The sequence below is a fragment of the Eschscholzia californica genome, unplaced genomic scaffold (assembly GCF_041429995.1).
Source record: "Eschscholzia californica isolate CP2 unplaced genomic scaffold, dmEscCali1.0.p SCAF_3, whole genome shotgun sequence".
NCBI lineage: Eukaryota > Viridiplantae > Streptophyta > Magnoliopsida > Ranunculales > Papaveraceae > Eschscholzia > Eschscholzia californica.
In genome coordinates this window covers 32,671,227-32,690,669 of record NW_028238420.1, presented here as the reverse complement: position 1 = coordinate 32,690,669, position 19,443 = coordinate 32,671,227, and the positions used below count along the sequence as shown (strand labels likewise).

General features: G+C 37.8%; 4 protein-coding genes across 5 annotated transcripts; 1 reads left to right on the top strand and 3 right to left on the bottom strand.

The window, feature by feature from the left end:
• Positions 1–1,897: 1,897 nt before the first annotated feature.
• LOC147549626 (cysteine-rich receptor-like protein kinase 10) lies at positions 1,898–7,985 on the bottom strand. 2 transcript variants are annotated; one of them, XR_015237009.1, is made up of 7 exons: positions 6,817–7,938; positions 4,764–4,895; positions 4,332–4,453; positions 4,029–4,239; positions 3,789–3,883; positions 3,234–3,384; positions 1,898–2,643 (listed from the first exon to the last, which is right to left on the bottom strand). XR_015237009.1 is itself a non-coding variant. In XM_086666420.1 (7 exons), the coding sequence occupies exons 1-7, from the start codon at positions 7,646–7,648 to the stop codon at positions 2,338–2,340; spliced, it is 1,992 nt and encodes a 663-aa protein (XP_086522546.1). In that variant the 5' UTR covers positions 7,649–7,985; the 3' UTR covers positions 1,898–2,337. The 2 variants fall into 2 exon arrangements, 1 of the variants encoding a protein (XP_086522546.1); XM_086666420.1 differs by having other exon boundaries at positions 3,646–3,883; positions 6,817–7,985.
• A 1,774-nt stretch (positions 7,986–9,759) lies between these two features.
• Positions 9,760–16,129, bottom strand: LOC147549624 (mitogen-activated protein kinase kinase kinase 20-like). The gene is made up of 2 exons (XM_086668357.1): positions 15,934–16,129; positions 9,760–10,301 (listed from the first exon to the last, which is right to left on the bottom strand). Exons 1-2 carry the CDS (start codon positions 16,127–16,129, stop codon positions 9,760–9,762), a joined length of 738 nt encoding a protein of 245 aa, XP_086524483.1.
• On the bottom strand, positions 13,707–15,734 carry LOC147549625 (uncharacterized). The gene is made up of 2 exons (XM_086666421.1): positions 14,249–15,734; positions 13,707–13,946 (listed from the first exon to the last, which is right to left on the bottom strand). The coding sequence occupies exons 1-2, from the start codon at positions 15,333–15,335 to the stop codon at positions 13,912–13,914; spliced, it is 1,122 nt and encodes a 373-aa protein (XP_086522547.1). The 5' UTR covers positions 15,336–15,734; the 3' UTR covers positions 13,707–13,911.
• Positions 16,130–18,378: 2,249 nt separating the features above from the next.
• On the top strand, positions 18,379–19,387 carry LOC147549623 (L10-interacting MYB domain-containing protein-like). The gene is made up of 2 exons (XM_086668356.1): positions 18,379–18,735; positions 18,821–19,387. The coding sequence occupies exons 1-2, from the start codon at positions 18,379–18,381 to the stop codon at positions 19,385–19,387; spliced, it is 924 nt and encodes a 307-aa protein (XP_086524482.1).
• The last annotated feature ends 56 nt before the right edge of the window (positions 19,388–19,443 follow it).

The following is a 19,443-nucleotide window of genomic DNA, read 5'->3' as shown; positions in this document are numbered from 1 at the left end:
TTACAACCTAAGACGTAGAACGTGAGGTTTGCAGAAGTATGTTTGACACCTTAAGTTCTTATTTGTCAGAGAGAAATTTCAGTTACGCAGAAGGCTAGAAAACGTCGAATATCTGCTTGCGATATCTTATCCCTTATGATCAAAAGATTCTACTAACGACCCTGCCACGTGGCCTCTTTTAAGCTAGTGATCGACCACTGCCATACAAGCCTATATAAACGACACAAGTTTGTCTTGAAAAAGGATCTGATCCTTAAGTCATCAACTTTTTCCAAGAACCGCCCCCACTCTCCAATCTCTTCATCTATAACACATTGGAATAATAAGTCGAATGTACAAAAGTCGATTCTCAGGGTAGCATCCAATATTATCTCATGGGTAAGTCCGTTGTGGTAACTCCTAGATTAAACTTTTATCATCACTATAATTATCTCATACAAAGTTTATTAAAATATCGCTTCCCATGAATTGTACCACTTGTGTATTGGCATAGGCTGCCAACTTGTGTACCTTCATCTTATTTATCAATACTTGCAATTAAGAACTAGTAAATCACAATTAGCTAGGTAGGTCTTCTAACTTATTTGCGCCTAATTAGTAGACAATTCACACTACATTTCCAACACTAATTCCATTTCAAGATGATTTTCCAAGAGATAATTCAAGTCAGAAAGCAGAATCAATTGGGCAAAACAAAGAACATATTTAATTTCCCCACTAGGTCATGTCACATAATATACTGTGAATAATAACATTAAGAATGACTCCATATGATATTATTTTTCTTAAATACTCTACTCTATTGTCAATACAATATGCACGAGTAGATGGAATCATTTGTGGTGGGTCAAAAAGTTCTTATTGCCTTCATTTGGACACGTTTTTATTAGAAAAGGCTTGGCAACTTGTCCAATATATGTATTAATTACACCTCATTAGTCAAGCTTAACCACTAATTATGGGTTAAACAAAGCCGCCATGGCAGTTCTAGCTAATTCATCTCCGCCCTGTCGAGTTGCAAAAGGTTTGATGGGTAAGTACATGTAATAATAATATACCGAACGAGGAAGCTTGATCATCTTATTAATTCTTGTCAAATTCCAAGTTAAAATTGTAAATGTAGAGATAGTCTCTCCAACCAGAGGTGTGGCTTTCTGGTTGTGGTAGATTGGTTTCTGCAAGATCTTAATTTGAACTCATACTCCATGTTAAGTAGTCAACTACTAGCTAATCAAATAAAGGTGCGTCTATAAACACCTATCCTTTTATTCTTGAACTTAGCACCCTCACTGTTAAGTTTGTGGCCATCCAATTCAAAACCAATTGACAATGAGTGGAGATGACCTTTCCTTATATTTTTGATTGCTAGTTACCCATTCTCCCATGTGGGACTATTCTCACACGCCCCCTCACGTGTGGAGTTCTTTGAGCCTAACACGTGTGTTTTTTTCTTCTTTACGGGTGACGTGGAGCACGTGTGTCTTTTAAGCCTATCACGTGTGAGCCTAGCTCTGATACCATGTTAAGTTTGTGGCCATCCAACTCAAAACCAATTGGTAATGAGTGGAGAGGACCTATTCCTTATATTTTTGATTGCTAGTTACCCATTCTCCCATGTGGGACTATTCTCACAATCACAGAATGGAGAATGAGAAAGACCGAAGACACTCGAACTGGGCCTAGTCTGCTGAGCTTAAACAACACGAGCTCAGGCCAGTCCGCTTATACTGCCAAATCCAGGATCTCAGGCTGCTCAGTCTGAGGCCCACCAGGGGCGCCAAGAGAAGGGCGACCCAAGAGCAAAACGACGGGGCGCCTTTAGATGGACTCATCGGACAATGCCAACTTATATTACCGCCTTCTCTTGCACAGTGGCAAGACTTGCCAGACTAGACAAGAGGAACACTTTCATTTTAGAGTTAGGTATTTCAGTTCAATTTTTCAACAAGCTTTTTCCTCGACTTTTTTGACGCGTTTAGTTGAATCTTTTACTAGTTTTCTAATGGCCGACGCTTTGGAAAAATAAGAATATTTTCTGGGGTAGAAAATTTTAAAGGGAAGATGTGAATATTGACGGATTTTCCAGGGTGCAAAATTTGAAAGGGAAACAAGTCATCTTCTTCTTTCTCATCTCTTACAACTAACCTAGGCCACCACCACCAACTCCGGTCACCATCACCAATTCGGGCCACCACCTCTAACTCCGGCCACCACTATTTTTCTCTTTATTTTTTCTCCTCTCCTTCCAATAAAACTATAACCTCCATTTATTTTTCTTCTCTCTACTACTCCCTCTCCTTTTCTCTATCTCCTACTTCTCCCTCTCATCTTCTCTATCTACTTCTCCCTCTCCCCTTCTCTCCCTACTTCGGTTGAGTGTGACGGTTCAAGTTCCAATTTACGCAGGTTTGATTGCGTTGTACTACCAGAAAAAAATGTTGGCTCTGTAGGTACTGGGAGAGTGATAGAGTAGCTGCTGAGCATGAAAACAACTCTATCCATGTTAGGTCTATCGGCAACTTCATCTTGAACACATAAAAGACCTATGTGGATGCAATTCATAACTTCAGTTCGCGAAAAACGATTACTGATTGTTGAATCTATCAAGTCCAATGGTGTACCACTTTTCCAACTTCTCCACGCCTGCAATTAAGCAAAGAACTCTCAATCTAAACATTCAAGTTAGGACATTGGAGTCAATTAGCTTACACAAGTTCAACTATTGGTAGACAAGTCATTGGACCACTAGCGCGGATAGTAGTCTAGCCAGGGCTAGACAACATGGCTAGACAACAAACAGTTTTATTTGGAGGGAATTAGTCAGTTCAACTTCAATTTTTCTCGGGTTAATCTTATAGAAAGTAGTCAATTAGAGTCAATTCCTGGTACACCCATCATCTGGAATAGCCTTTATAAAGTAGTCACCCTTATAGAAAGTGAAAATCGGCAAAACCTCTTGGGCTAAATTTTCTTTTGTAAAAAGGATCCATCAATTTTCTTTAGGATTCAGGTTCATATATATGCTATGCACAATTTCACACATTGTGTAAGGTTTGCACATAGTTTACACAGGTTTGCATAGGGTGGGAAAGCCTAGGAAAAATAGTGATGTCTTTATTGCCAAGTGCTTTCGTTCTTGATCAGTTGATGTTGCAGTGCTATGGTATTCCTCCTTACTTACGGGAAGGCAAACTAAATGGAAAAATAGCATTGAGAAGTAGATTCTAACTTACATGGCTTAGAAGGTCCTTCGTGCCGTTTGAGTTAGAGGAGGAATTGTTTCTACAACCGCTTACTATCTCTAGCAACAATACACCAAAACTATAGACATCCGATTTCACTGAAAACTGTCCGTGCATTGCATACTCCGGAGACATATATCCGCTGCACAAACAAATATTTCTAAATTATTACCAACATAAGGAAGAAGAAGGATTTAAAGCTATTTAGCTGATAACTGATATACGTAGTCGGTATATCCTCGTTATATCAGTTGTTCACTTGCTTATAGTTATATGCAAAATATCCATTATACATTATCAATCAACAATATATCGTAGTAGATATTTATCATTCGTTTTAGTAGGTGTTTCAGTTTTTTTGCTTGTGATAAGATTAATAGAGACGAAAGGTAAGATTACTTACTATGTCCCGACGACTTTACTTGTGTTTCCTTGAGTTTGATCCATTGTAAAAAGCCTTGCCATGCCAAAATCTGATATTTTGGGATTCATATTTTCGTCTAATAAAACATTATTAGGTTTAAGATCCCGATGAATAATCTTTACCCGAGAATCTTCGTGAAGATAGAGTAGCCCTCGAGCAATCCCTTCAATAATCTTGAAACGTTTTTCCCAGCTCAACTGGGCACGTTTAACTGGATCTGCAATTTCATCCACATGCAACGAGAAGAATCAGCTATGAGTAACTAATATACACGCATGTATAATGAATTTCGAGCCGTTGTGGCTTGAAAACGCAAATGAGTTGTCCAATTAGGATAGAGAGAAGGAGAACAGAAACCGAACCAAAAATGAAGTGATCAAGGCTCTTGTTTGGCAGATACTGGTAAATGAGTAGCTTCTCTTCATCTTTATAGCAGAAACCGAGGAGCCTAACGAGGTTTCTGTGTTGAAGCTTGGCTAATAATAGAACCTCATTCTTAAATTCCTGTAAACCTTGCCCAGAGTTCATAGATAGCCTTTTCACAGCTATTTCTTCTCCATTCGGTAGCTTACCCTGAGGATACACCAAAAGTTTGTATTAGACTTGAAATATTCATTAGTCTAATAAATTACACTTTTTCGGTAATGCTTACACATTTAAATTACCTTGTAAACAATGCCAAATCCTCCTTCTCCAATATTATTACTATCAGAAAAGTTATCTGTGGCAGCTCTTATTGTAGAAAAGTCAAACTGCAGTGATTCTGCAGTTTCAACCTCACCTACATCTTTACAGCAACAGAGTAGAAATTTGAATCAAATGAACCCCAAAATATGAACAAATGCATGGAAAGATATACAAAGAATGATGTGGACCTACACGAAAATTAATTGTAATAGAAGAGATCACTAAGGTCGGAAGAGACGAGAAAGAAGTTTAGCACCTTATGAAGGTGTTTGTCATGAAATGCCCAAAAAGAGATCACTAAAAACCCGAGGAATTTTTCTTTTTGTCGGTTACATGTTGTATTATGACAATAAATTATAAGCAATATCTACTGCAGAATTTCACGTAAAGAATAAATATTGGATACTCACTTGTATCTTTTCCCTTTCCCTTCTTCTTTCCTGTGTAGATACAAAAATTGATTGCGGAGCGAAGTACAAGTGCTACAACTGCACCAACCACGACCCCTATAATAACAGTCTTGTATGACTTACCCGCTTTCTCTGCATAAGGATATTTTCTCATAAGCTAAGTACATAAAGAAATGGGTTACCAAATTTTCACTACACGTTTCGCAAATAGTACCGCAACAAAACTGTACTCGATGATAGTGTGGATAATCCCATATTGGGTGAAAGGATACATACAATCAATTTAATATATGTGATGCAAAGCCTCGCCTCTTGAGCTAGCTTTTGGGGTGCAAGAGAGGCAGGGCCGGTCCTGAGATTTCGGAGGCCCGAAGCGAGTTTAAAGAATGTGGCCCACATGTTTTTCACAATATAAAAAAATTTTATACATTGGAACTTCTTCGTTTTCCTTACCTCTAATGTCGAGTTTAAACATGAAACTTACGTTAATTACTATGCAGTATGACTCAAACGGTCTAATCGAGGTACTTGAAAATCCGCTCGGATTCGAAGTCAGTCCTTAATCGAACTTCTGATTCAATGGTTCAACAAGATTTGTAGGGAAAAAAAATTGAGGCATAAGTGTTGTGGTAATGGAGGTTTGATAGTTGTTTAGCAGAGACTAGAGACAAGAAAATTTAGTCACAACTAAATAGCCTATCTTTTTTGTAAAAATTAATTGTGCTCGTAATGCAACTTCCTTGTAGTGATAGCTTTGTCATAATAAGTTAATACTATATAAATTCGAGTCGTTCAGATTACTTAAGAAAATAGTTCGTGTATTGTTATATAAAAGTTATATTGAGTCTATTACTAAATTTGCGAAATAAAAATTTATAGCCAAGAACTAATAGGTAAGTTGGTAAGTATTCTGAAATTCTGGAGCTCCCAAGTTCGATTCTCAGATGTGGAATCTATGGTTCATCGAACTGGAGTTAGTAAAGTACAAATAAAGTAGTTTGATGACCTTTGTAATGATTGTGTAACTAAAATAAAATTTATATTTATGATAATATCAATAATGATAGTTTTTTTTGTTGAAATTCTATAATGATAGTTTTTTGGGTTAAAAGCTCTACAATGATAGTTAGTACGATGATAGTGATAACAATTATAATTCCTTGAATATGTGTCAATAAATCAAATAACAAGCCAAAAAAATAAAATTAATTAAAATATATATAACTAGAGGGAATGTGAGAGATGGGTGGGAGAGAGAAATAGTATGAGACTGACGAGAGGAGAGGGGAGGAGAGATTAGCAAGAGTATAAATACACTGCCGTGGGGTCCATATATGGTTACTTTGTTTTGGATTTAATTAAAACAACATTGTGTGGGTTTGTGGCCCTAATTTCCAAGAAAATACATTATTGTGGCCCTTTCATACACAAAGTTGTGAGTCTGACGGAAGATTTTAAAGGCACCTCAAGTCGAATTCCTCCTAAATGTGGCCCCTAAATTTGGGGGCCCAAAGCGACGCTTTGTTCGCTTTGGGCCCAGGGCCGGCCCTGAAGAGAGGCCAAAGACCACCCCACAGGTAAAAATATAACTGGGATAAGGGTAAGTTTAGATGTTATTATGAATATATAACATTCATATTCTAACGTGAAGTAACAAGCAACCAACAAAAGCAATACAGAAAGTAAACAATCTCACAAAACACAAGAGATTTACATGGTTTGGTTTATTAGACCTACTCCGCGGCGAACAATGGCAGGGTGATTTAGAGATTTTACAAGTTACAACAATATCTCAAGAGTTTCAGAATGATACATAGATACCAACAATAAACATAAGCCCCCGATCTATTTGGGCAAACATAACGTAAACGGGTCGGGCCAAAAATTTCTTGCTTCGCAGGTCACAAACCGGGTTAGATATCGACCCATATTCAAGACACATAACACTAAGATCAACTAGAATTAAGTTGTTGGATGAATACTCAATTTACTTAAAATTATCTACCAAAACTTATAATCAAGAATCAAAACAAGAGAAAGAATATATGCTTACCACCAGTAACAGTTGCATTTGTTGATGAAGGAGGAGATAAAGAAGAACCAAGTGAAGGAGTGGGTGAAGGAGTTGGTGAAGGAGCTTGTGAAGTAACTGCCAATTCATAAAATGGGTAAAGCTCATATCTAATATTACAATTAGGTCTAAGAACTCTACCACCTGGTCTACCAAAACAACAAGTTGGAAGTTGACTAACAGCACCAGTTAAACATCTATTACAATCACTTCCAGATATATCTGGTGTACACTGAACTAACCCATATAATTTCTTAAATGATGTATAATTCAATTCCCCAGTTGCAAATTTTGAATCAGAACTAGCTTTTGGTAAAAGGGTACTCATCAATTGTTGAATTAACCTAAAAAATGGTTCTGGGTTGTCAATACTTCCTGTATTAAGCAAAGATATCTCTGGGTCAGCTTGCAAAACTGAGAAGATAGATGAATTTGAGTATCTTAACATACAATCATCATACCAAGAAATGTATTCTTTATTTCCTGGACAACGTTCTGAGATTTCCCCAATTGCAGTTCCAGCACAAGTTTTACAAGCTTCAATTTTAAGATCTCCTTTACAGAGCAAGATTGCAAAAACCCTATCTGGGTTTTGACCTATGCTATTGGTATAAAATTTTTTTGTTGTTGTGATATTGGATAATAGAGATGAAAAGGTAAGATTTAGGTTTCTCTGAAATGGGCTTTTACTAGTATTATAATCTGCTCCTTGACAGAAATCATAAGCATAGTTTGGTTGAGCTGAGACTTTAGTCAAGTGTATGAGAACTGAAACAAATAGAAAGAAGAAGGATTTAAATTGAATAAAACCCATTTCTAGTTTTGGAAGTTATTTTTCTAAGCTTTATTTTTGTAGGATGATGATGGATTGGCTTTAAAAGACATCAACTAGTTTCAGAAGAATTATGTAAGTCATCATCAGCTATTTTTTCGACCTTTGATTTGTCAAGTTGGAGGTCCGATCTGGTCAAGACGCCATTAACACGACATTTATCAGATATTTTGCTTAACTGCCCCGATTGAAGGGGCGGTTTGCAAAATTGCCTTCTTTCACTCTTTCTTTGCAAAAATGTTCTCTTTTAGAGTTTTCAAAGTTTTGCTTTCTTAGAAATCTAGAAAGTCTAGATTTTTATTATTTTCACTCAAAGTCCGGTTGAACCTCTTCTTTCTCCCTCTCCTTCTTGCGAAACAGGGTCGGCCCTGACAATTTGATGGCCCAAAGCGAGTGGTCAACATGTGGCCCCTATACTTTTTTTTAATATTAACTCACATATACAACTATCAAATCGAAAGAATATGTTTGTGGTTTAATGGAGAGGATAAGTGCTAATTTTGAATGATGACGTCCTGATTATCATTTCAGGGGTCACACCTCATAGTAAATCTTGTAAGACATCGAAAAATGTGAGACTTACTAGTCATCTATTTCTTTCTTTTACTTAAAATATAGTTAGGATCACAAATTTATTTTGCAAATGTGAGGTAAACTTGCCTACCTAAACTCGTGGGAAGAGTCATTCTCATTATGTTTTCAATTATTAGAATCGAATGAACCAACCCCCTATCTGGAAAAAAGTCTCACCTTACACTAATATTTTTTGAGTGACTTACATCAAAGGTATGTCATCTTACACTAGTTATTAAGTGGTCTTTTGAGAAAAATTATAAAATTAGGTCGAGTATGTTTCTATCAGACATCCTTATGTATGTGTCCAAGTCTTACTAGGGTTGGTTTAGGAGCTTTAATAATATAAATAATTAACTATATGGATATAACTATATAACTATAGATGTTTGGATATATAATTAGAGACAATAACTAAAAAAGTTTAACAATATTGAAAGTTTAAATGAAATTTTTTCTCCTTGCATTTTTTGAAGCGAAATCATCAATTAAATGTTTGTAATCGATCTTGTCAAAGAACTCACTTTCAATGCTGAGCAAAGCTAATCCATCCAGTCTGTCTTGCTACATGCTTGATCTCAAGTATGATTTTAAGAGCTTTAACTTTAGAAGCTTCTTTCTGCTGATGCAACTGTGATTGGTATAGTCAATTAAATTCTGTAAGCAATACTACTAGCTGGAAAACAACTCATCTTCTTCAAAAAAAATCTAATACATCAGTAGCTTTCGTAATATCTCTTGGCAAAATAGTTTGCAAGAGTTTCAACTGCACAAATAAATCATCTGCTCTATAAAAATGGTCTCCTGATCAATAAAAATGTCCTGAGATTTTCTAACAAAGGTTTCCTGTACTTTATTCTTCTATCCATCTCATGAATTATCTAAAATATATTGCAGATCAACGCGAGTTTCTCCTGCTGTTAATGGGGCGAATAAAAGAGGACGAGGAGGCAGTGGTGTCATGAACAACCAAATTGTAAACAGGCATTTGAAGGCTTATCACGCAGTGGTGGGAGACATAGCGGAAGAGGCAGAGGATGGAGTAGCCCTGGAAGAGGAAGCGGATATTATTAAACCCTAAATTAGCATCTCCACAAAGATCATCAGTCCTCTAGTGTCTCACCAGAAATTGTCCTTTTTGTTTGAGAGAGAAAGGAAGTTGTACAGAAATATTTACAAATTATGAATGTTTACTTTTAATCTTAAAATGGGGTTTTCTTCAGTTCAGTCGATCATGGCCTAAGAGATATCAAGGTGATGGACTGATAGTGATCACAAAGTTCATGCTATTTATTGGTTCATAACATCTGTAACAACTAACAACCATTCTAAGCATTAAAAAATAAACCCTAGAATCATTTAAAAAAACATGAATGGATAAGCAACTATTGTGATCAATTTGAGCACCAATTTGATTCATAACGAACAGTACGTACTCTGTTATGATATATGTACTAGTTTCATGTTTAGAAAGAATCAACATACTCTATTTCCAAATACAACTAAAGAGGGAGTCAAAATCATAAAGGAATGTAATCATGTCCCTCTGCAAAACTCCTATTGCACCAATACCTTCCCATGCTAAATTTTGACCTACTCACTTCTTCTTCCTCAACTTCATTCATGTCTATTATTTTCCTCCTCTTTACATCACTTGGGCCAATACAGTTAGACTCTGCAACTTTCCCAAGCTTACCCATGGCTTCCATGATCTTCCGCTTTCGACAAAGCAAACAATTTCCATCAACATCATACCCATTGATAACACGCTTTCTCATCAGCAAATTTGGCCGAATATCGTCCTCATACTCATCTATCCGTTGAACAAATGGATGTCTCAATAACATATCAATAGTCCATCGATATTTCGGATCTTTAACTAAACATCTTTGAATAAAACACTTAGCATCACTTGGAATCTGATTTGGTATTAATGGAGTTTCATTGCTATAACCAATTATTTCAAGCAGAGTGTCTACCTCAGTATTTGGTGGGAGATTCCATGGATTTTTACCAGTAAACATCTCTAAAACAACACAACCCAAAGCCCAAACATCACAAGCTAGTTCATATTTGTGAAAAGGTTTACACCTTTGAATAATAAAGCACACTCGAATATAACGAGTGGAGATGAAGAAGGTGATGCTCTCGGTTGATGACCAAGAGAGAGACTATGTCTCGGTTATAACCGAGATATGTGAGAACTCTTGGTGATACCCGAGAGTAGTGAAGCTCGGTTGATGACCGAGTGAAGAAGACAATGTCTCGGTTTGATGATAGCCGAGAGACCGAGAGAGAGTGATGATGATCTTGAATAGATAATCGAGTTGATGAAGAGAGCTTCGTGTAAGACCCGAGAAGGAGAATGGTTGATGGTGATGAGAGATAATAGTTTAGGTAAATACCTTGGTTATATTATTCACTTACAACTTGTACATTACATATGATATGAACCTCTTTATATAGGTTTACATGAGAAGAGTTTAAGGTTATCAAAACTTATCTAAAACTAATCCTAAACTAATCTAAATTACAATCCTAATACCTAAGGAATCCTAGTTGTAGTAGGATTCCTATTTGGACCAAGTCCACTCGGTTTGGCCGAGTGGAGTGGACCTTCCAACACTCCCCCTCAAGTTAGAGCGGGAATGGAAGTAACGCCTAACTTGCCAATAATGTTCTTGAACGGTTCTGCCCCAAGTGGCTTTGTGAAGATATCCGCTAACTGATTTTCTGTACTGGTGAAGCGTGTGGCAATGACGTTGTCTTTAATCTTTTCACGAACGATGTGGCAATCTATCTCAATGTGTTTTGTACGTTCGTGGAAGACGGGGTTATCAGCAATGTGGAGAGCGGCCCGATTGTCACAGTAAACTGTCATCGGGTCAGAGTGATTGATTCCAAAATCAAGTAGTAAATACTTGAGCCATTGTAATTCGCATGTGAGGATGGCTAAAGCTCGATATTCTGCTTCTGCCGAAGATTTTGCAACTGTGGGTTGCTTCTTTGATTTCCAGGAGAGGGGGCTGGATCCCAACATTGTGAAATACCCAGTAGTAGATCTACGGGTTGAAGGACAGCCAGCCCAATCCGAATCACAGTATCCTGTAATATGGAGAGAGCTGTCTGCGGATAAGAAGACTCCTTTATCAAGAGTACCCTTCAAGTATCGTAGAACGCGATGAGCTGCGTCTAAGTGTACTTGGCTAGGTGTTTGCATGAACTGACTGAGGTTGTTTACGGCAAAGGTGATATCCGGCCGTGTAACCGTTAAGTAAAGTAATCTGCCTATGAGACGGCGGTAAACTGACGGATCTGGTAAAGGTGTACCGTCAGTGGGACTGAGACGTAATTTTTGTTCCATGGGAAACTCAGAAGGACGTGCAGCGGTGAGGCCAGAATCTTTTAAAATATCAAGAGCATATTTCCTTTGACATAGAAATATGCCTTGTGATGAGCGAGATACTTCGATACCAAGGAAGTATTGTAGGCGGCCCAGATCCTTTAATGAAAAGGCTTTATTTAGAAATATTTTTAACTGGGAAATAGCATGATCATTATTTCCCGTGATAATTATGTCGTCTACGTAGACGAGGACATAGATTTGAGTGGAGTGAGATCTAAAAGTAAAGAGAGAATAGTCACTTTTAGACTGGGAAAAGCCACGTTCGATGAGAACGGAGGAAAATTTTGAAAACCATTGTCGAGAGGCCTGTTTTAGACCATAGAGAGATTTATGGAGACGACATACTTTAGACTCCCCCTGAGATGAAAAACCGGGGGGTAATTTCATGTAGACTTCTTCATGAAGGTCGCCTTGAAGAAAGGCGTTATTGACATCCAATTGATGGAGAGTCCACCCTTTAATGGCGGCAAGAGAGAGAAGGACACGAACAGTTACTAATTTAGCAACTGGAGCAAAAGTGTCATTATAGTCTAATCCCTCGATTTGGGTATAGCCTTTGGCTACTAGACGGGCTTTATAGCGCTCTATCGATCCATCGGAATTGAATTTAATTTTATACACCCATTTGCAACCGATGGGCTTTTTGCCGGGTGGTAAAACAGTGATTGTCCAGGTTTTATTTTCTTCCAAGGCTGAAATTTCCTTGGCCATGGCCTCCTTCCAATGAGGGGACTTCATTGCTTGAGTGAAGGAGGTTGGTTCGGTAGATGATAAAACCGACGAGAGAAATTGTTGATGAGAGTTTGAAAACGAGTTAATGGAAAAATAGTTTTCAAGAGGATATTTAACAATGTTAGTGTTTGAACACACATAGTCATCTAGATGACTAGGTGGGCGGCGGGACCGAACCGGTCGGCCGGAATCGGCAACGACGGAGTCGGAGACTCGGACGTCGGATGGGGAAATCGGCAGTGAAGAATCACTGCTCGGTGGTGTTGATAAACTGTCTGCAGGCACAACAGTACCCGGGTCCTCATTAGGAATTCCTGGAGGCACCCCTGATGGGTTAGACGGTCCACTGTTAGGTGGACCTGAGGTCGGGTCAGCAGGGGTGTCTGAAGGCACCCCTGTCGCTGATTGCTGACTCCCGGGGACAGGAACAGCAGATTCATCAGTGAATCTGCTGCTGTCCGCCGGTGTAGTGGAATGATTTTTATCGTTTGTCGGAAAGACAAACGTGTCGTCGTCGTCGATAGCGATGAAGGGTTCCGGACGCGAGAGAGAGGGTTGTTCCATCGGTGTGGATGACATCGGAAATCGGTTTTCAATAAACGTCACATCGCGTGAGGTAAAAATACGACGGGTGGAGATATCATAGATTCGATAACCCTTTTGTCCGTTCGGATAACCAAGGAAGATGCCGGCGGAAGAACGAGCATCCATCTTAGTTTTGACCAAAGGAATTCGAGCATAACAAAGACATCCGAATACACGTAAGTGTGAAAGATTTGGAGGAGAACCCATGAGGATTTCATGAGGTGATTTTCCATCAAGAATAGGTGTAGGTAATTTGTTAATGAGATAGACGGCGGTTAGAACGCATTCTCCCCAAAAAGAGAGAGGGAGATGAGCTTGAAGACGTAAAGAACGTGCAACTTCAAGAATGTGACGGTGTTTGCGCTCAACAACACCGTTTTGTTGAGGTGTGTAGGTACAACTACGTTGGTGGGAAATTCCCTTTTCAAGGAACCAACGTTGTAGAGAAGTATTCATAAACTCGGATCCGTTGTCCGTTCGAATTGTTTTAATATTACAATTGAATTGTGTGTGAACGTAATTAGAGAAATTCATAATTAACGTATTTGAGTCCGATTTGGAATTCATGAGAAATATCCAAGTACAACGTGAGAAGTCGTCAACAAGGGTTAGAAAATAGCGACACCCGGAGGTGGAGGGGACCGGAAAGGGACCCCATAAATCCATATGGACTATGTCAAATATACTTGAAGAAGTAGTAGTACTATTAGGAAAAGGTAAGCGACTTTGCTTAGAGAGTGGACATAATTCGCACGGTACTTTATTTGATAAAAAATTAAACTTCATACATGGAAGTCTAGAATTAAAATATTGAAAACGTGAAAAAGATGGGTGGCCAAGACGGCAATGCCATAAAACAAAAGACTCATGACTAGAATTATCTCTAACTAAATTCGAAACTGAAAGGATGGGACGCTCCGTGCGAAGGAAATAAAGGTCATCATGAAGACTACCAAGCCCAATCTCCGTCTTCGTTTTTCGGTCCTGAAAAAGACACAAATTATGGTCAAATAGGACGGTACAACGAAGGGATTTAGAAATCTGAGAGACAGATATGAGATTAAATTGAAAAGAAGGGATGTGAAGAACATCCTTTAAATAAAATCTATTCGTAAAATAGATGGTACCAATATGATCAACCTTGACTCGGGAGTCATCCGGTAATCGGACGTATAAATCCGGTGGTGCAAGGGAATAAGAAGAGAATCTTGAAAGATTGGAACAAATATGTTTGGCGGCTCCTGAATCAATAACCCATGGAGGATGAGAGGAAGAAGAGTACTTACCTGTGAGATTGATGAGTGGATCCTTGGTGGTGCCGTTAGAGTGGTCGGTTGGTTGCCTATTGCGATCTAATAATGCTAAAATTCCTTGAAATTGCTCATGAGTAAAAGATGACGCTGCAGGCACCCCCGAACCATTATGGTTCATAGCCGAACCGTTAGCATCCATAACCGAGGCAGCCACGGGATCTTGGCGGGAACGGTTCCGTCCACGTTGACCGTAGTTGGGTGGATACCCATGTAGTTTGTAGCACGAGGAAACATCATGTCCATGAATTTTGCAATTTTCGCAAAAGGGTCGAGGACGTTTAGTACGTTGTCTATCGGAACCGTTGAATCGGTTATGTGAGTAATCATTGGAACCAACCGCTAGGGCAGCAGTGTTAGAGTCAACATTCATGGGGGTAATGAGATTTTGTTGAACCTCTTCTTGCTTGATAAGTGAATGTATGCGAAGAATTGAAGGGAATGGTTCAATTAACAAGATTTGACTCCGAATTGATGAGAACCGGTCATTAAGACCTTGAAGAAATTCCATAGCTCTATCTTGGTTGGTTCTTTCAACCAAAGAGCGACCATGACCACATATACAAGGCTCGGTGATTAGCAAGGAATTGAGTTCATCTTGAAGAGCCTTGAGATGTGTAAAATACGTTGAAACGTCTAAATTCTCTTGTTTGAGACAAGAAATAGCTCTCTTTAATTGAAAGATTTTAGGAGCATTGGTTTGATGAAATCTATCAAAGAGATTCTTCCATATATCGGATGCCGTCTCATCATATAAGATGGATGATCGAAGAGGTGGGTCTACCGAATTAATAAGCCAACTAGAAACGAGATCGTTACATCGTCCCCATTGTTCTAATTCATTAGGATCGGTGGGTTTAACGATGCTTCCATCTACGAAACCTAGTTTGCCCTTCGCCCTTAAAGCTTTTGACATTCCTCGAGACCATGAGGAGTAATTATCACCGGTTAGAAGTGGTGTAATAAGAATAGTAGTAGGAGAATCCGAATGGTGAACATCAAACGGCCCACTATTGAGAGTATTATGAATTTGAGAAGTTTCCGAAGTTTCGGGATTAGTCATGATTCAAGAGAGAAAAAAAAATTGAAGGCTCTTATACCATGTGAAAAGGTTTACACCTTTGAATAATAAAGCACACTCGAATATAACGAGTGGAGATGAAGAAGGTGATGCTCTCGGTTGATGACCAAGAGAGAGACTATGTCTCGGTTATAACCGAGATATGTGAGAACTCTTGGTGATACCCGAGAGTAGTGAAGCTCGGTTGATGACCGAGTGAAGAAGACAATGTCTCGGTTTGATGATAGCCGAGAGACCGAGAGAGAGTGATGATGATCTTGAATAGATAATCGAGTTGATGAAGAGAGCTTCGTGTAAGACCCGAGAAGGAGAATGGTTGATGGTGATGAGAGATAATAGTTTAGGTAAATACCTTGGTTATATTATTCACTTACAACTTGTACATTACATATGATATGAACCTCTTTATATAGGTTTACATGAGAAGAGTTTAAAGTTATCAAAACTTATCTAAAACTAATCCTAAACTAATCTAAATTACAATCCTAATACCTAAGGAATCCTAGTTGTAGTAGGATTCCTATTTGGACCAAGTCCACTCGGTTTGGCCGAGTGGAGTGGACCTTCCAACAATATTCACCAGAAAAAACAGATTCAGGTGCCATATATAGGTAAGTTCCTTTCAACTTGAAAAAGTTACTCTTTTTTCCTTTATTAGATTTTGTCGATAACCCGAAATCGGCAATTTTTGCAACATTGTTCTTGCAAATCAGAATGTTATGTGGTTTAATATCACGATGAACATACCCACGATTATGAATATGATTTAAACCCATTAAAATACATTTAGTGTAATTTCGAATTTCAGTTTCTCTCAATCCAATTCCATTATTATAACTCTTAATCCGATTATATAAACTTCCACAAGGAGCAAATTCCAGTAAATGATTGAATATTGTTTCATTATTTTCTAATGTAAATTTCCCTCCATAACAATCAATGATATAAGGATTTGATCCAATCTCTGAAAATATCTCTCTCTCCTTCACAAGAAAACAGTAATGTTCAAGTTTACAATCCTTTAACGGCCATTAATGGTGGAAGAGAGCTTGTAGAGTAATAGCTGATAAGGGTTTCTGGGTTTGTATTTCTTGCTAGAAAAACAAGTGCTGAACTTCCTTTACCGATTATTTTCTCTTTCTTCCAAAACCCACCATTGATCTCCATTGTTTTAGTGAGATATGAGGATGAATATGGAATGAGAAGTGAATTGACTTCTTTAATGAGACTCTTTTTATGAATATCGAATGACTCCAAGTCAACTGATTTCTTTCTTTAATGAGATTTGTTTATGAATGTTGGAATGAATCAAGTGTTAATATTCTAAAATTCCAACTAGGGTTTCGTTGGTTTTAGATTTCTTGAAGTTGGAAACTTTCTAAGTTTTTGATTAGGGCTTAACAAAGAAAATTTAGGAAGTTTCTAATTAGAGGCCAAAAGGGACCGTTACAAGAACATTTGGTGTTTGTTTGATTTCCTCATAAACCTACCTACAAACGGACATATAACCGTTGAAGAATATATGGGTGAAGTGGATTTCAAATTCAAAAGTATCAAGGTTTGTGAGGTAAGTGCCTATCTAGTCTACCCAGGTTGGTAAGCCCTGAACTCGAATTAATGTATTCCAACTCCGAGCCAAGGTGATCAAAGCGCCTCGCCAGGTTCTGTCTGTCTGACTCTCTCCCATTCCAGTGTCCAGGCACACCTGAGATGGGAAACAGACCGGACGGACAGTATGCAGTCACATTCCCTTCCGGTCCGCACGGAACGAACCAATTTTCAATCTATCTGCTCGGGCAAATCTGGAGGTCACATGAAAAATTTTTGATGTCCGTAGCCTTTAGCCCGCCAAAATGAGCGGGCCCTTCAGATTTCCAACATTCCGGCCAACATGGCCACAACTCAAATAAAGGTGCTCATAACTAAGGTGTCGTTTGGCAACACCGAAATAAGTTACTTTTTTACTTATTTAAGTAGAAAAGTAGAAAAGTTAGTTTGGTAATGCATATAGGTGTGACTTTATTTAAGTTAAAATCTTACTTTTTTTCAAAGTAAATTTTTTTTGCTTATGACTTGAAACCAAAGCAACTTTTTCATTTGGAGGGAAAACTACTTCCCAATGTCCGTGAAAAAAAAAGGAGGGAACAAAAGACGTCTTTTTTGGGGGGAAATTTCAACCCTTTTTCTAGGGTTCTCCACTTCTTCTCAACATCCCCACAAAGTGCCTAGCAGATCCTCCATAGCTCTCCTTCATCTATTTCTTCTAAAAACAAAAGGTAAGATTCCTATTTTTATATGTATTATGTATATGTATATCTTCTCCATAACTCTTCTCTGTCTTTTATTTAACTTTATCATGTTCTTGATTAATGAAGGGTAAATCATCATGGTATTATTAAGAAGCCATAAAATTATTCTTTCTGCCTAAGAAAGTAATAGTTAACTACTAACACAATGAAAATATGAATGTTTGAGTTTATTAGGATTTTCTTGTTTTGTGGAGATGATGTTTTACTAGTTACAGAACTTCATATTATTCATGGATGCTTGATTTTTTCTTTGGTGTGTATTCTTAATTTCAAATCTGAAATCATCAAGGTATTATCATTGTTACCTAAAACCAAAGTTGTAAATTTAGTGGAGATGGCTTATATCTGGATTAGAATTTTTCGATTTACCGTTTTTGCAGTAAAAAAAATAAATCAAAACAAAATGTTGGCAGTTTTTTGTAGTCAGAGGTCTTGAAGCTAGAGAGATGGCTTATATCTAGCTTCATAGTTTTTGTCTGAGAATTTCTTTTTAATGTATTTAGGTTGTGATTCACCTAATTTGATTGTTGTATCATTATTACATGAGAAACCTTATACAATTAAAGATTTTGGTGCTTAATCATAGAATTTGTCAGCGAGACACAATTTATATTTCTCTCTTTTATGTTCTTCAAATTTTACCAGTTTAGGAGGTCGATTACTTATACTTTTAGCTTTGATAATATTACAAACTAATTTATCAATTTATATTCTAGATGAGTTTCAACCAGTCTACGTTGCCTCCTTATGAGAACGCAATTGCAACTAATGCCTCTTGGTCCCAAGTAACCGAGGCGTATTTTATAGATTTGATGGCTGAAAAGGTAATCGCATCTGGCGAAAATAGGGTTATAGGGACATTCTCCAAAAGTGAATGGGCAGACATTATGAAAAAATATTATCAACGATTCAGACTTAAACATGATTTAAAGGCTTTTAAAAATAAGATGACGATCTTGAAGGACAGATATAAAGACCATAAGAAACTCGTTGAAGGAAACACTGGACTGGGTTGGGATTCAGTATTGTGTACTGTGAGTGCTACAAATGAATGGTGGGACAACTACGTTAAGGTAACTTTTGTTCTTCTTAGGTTGTAGTTTTATCTTTAGCATAAAAGACAATCCAGTTTAAAATTCTTTACCTTTCATTCAACAGACACATCCGAGGGCAAGTAGATTTCGCAGACAAGGTTGTCCAGAATACGAAAAATTAGCGATTATTTTTGGAGATATTGTTGCTACTGGACGTCTAAGAGGATCACATGATAGAGATTTTGATTCGTCTGATGGAGAAGATGGCCAAAATCGACGACGATCTCGTAGTCCTCGTGGTAGCTCTGAAAGAGGTGATGAAGAAAATGAAGGTTATGAACATGTCAGAGATGAGACACTTGAAGAAAATGTTGATGTTACAGCTCCACCTCGTCCTAATAGTACTAGTGGCGTAGCTCGGCGCCCACGAAGAGACAATAAAGGCTTTGAGATAAATGAGACATTAAAGATACTAGTCGAGTCTTCCAAAAGTAGAATAGATGAAAAAAATAAATTTACGATGACAGAGTGCATTGAAATATTAGATGGTATGGGGACGTTAGTTAACAACGATACGTACATTAATGCTCTAAAACTACTTAAAGAAAAAGAATGGCGAGAGGCTTTTATCCGCATGCCTGACCATCGAAGGATGGGTTGGATAAATTCTATTGAAAATGGAAACCTTTAGGTGCATTAGATTTCTATTTCTTACTATTTTTGTTTACAATTTTATTTTATATTTGA

Bases quoted from the DNA above. Each gene is read 5' to 3' on its own strand.
- LOC147549626 (XM_086666420.1), bottom strand. From the start codon at position 7,648: ATGGGTTTTATTCAATTTAAATCCTTCTTCTTTCTATTTGTTTCAGTT. The intron at 4,896-6,816 runs GTAAGCATATAT...ATCCTTATGCAG, and splicing joins AAATGCAACTGTTACTGGTG to AGAAAGCGGGTAAGTCATAC. The intron at 3,385-3,645 runs GTAAGTAATCTT...TTGTTTGTGCAG, and splicing joins AGTAAAGTCGTCGGGACATA to CGGATATATGTCTCCGGAGT.
- LOC147549625 (XM_086666421.1), bottom strand. From the start codon at position 15,335: ATGACTAATCCCGAAACTTCGGAAACTTCTCAAATTCATAATACTCTC. The intron at 13,947-14,248 runs GTAAGTACTCTT...TGTCTTTTTCAG, and splicing joins TCCACTCATCAATCTCACAG to GACCGAAAAACGAAGACGGA.
- LOC147549624 (XM_086668357.1), bottom strand. From the start codon at position 16,129: ATGGGTTTAAATCATATTCATAATCGTGGGTATGTTCATCGTGATATT. The intron at 10,302-15,933 runs GTGAATATTGTT...AATATGAACTAG, and splicing joins ACCTGAATCTGTTTTTTCTG to CTTGTGATGTTTGGGCTTTG.
- LOC147549623 (XM_086668356.1), top strand. From the start codon at position 18,379: ATGAGTTTCAACCAGTCTACGTTGCCTCCTTATGAGAACGCAATTGCA. The intron at 18,736-18,820 runs GTAACTTTTGTT...TTCATTCAACAG, and splicing joins GGTGGGACAACTACGTTAAG to ACACATCCGAGGGCAAGTAG.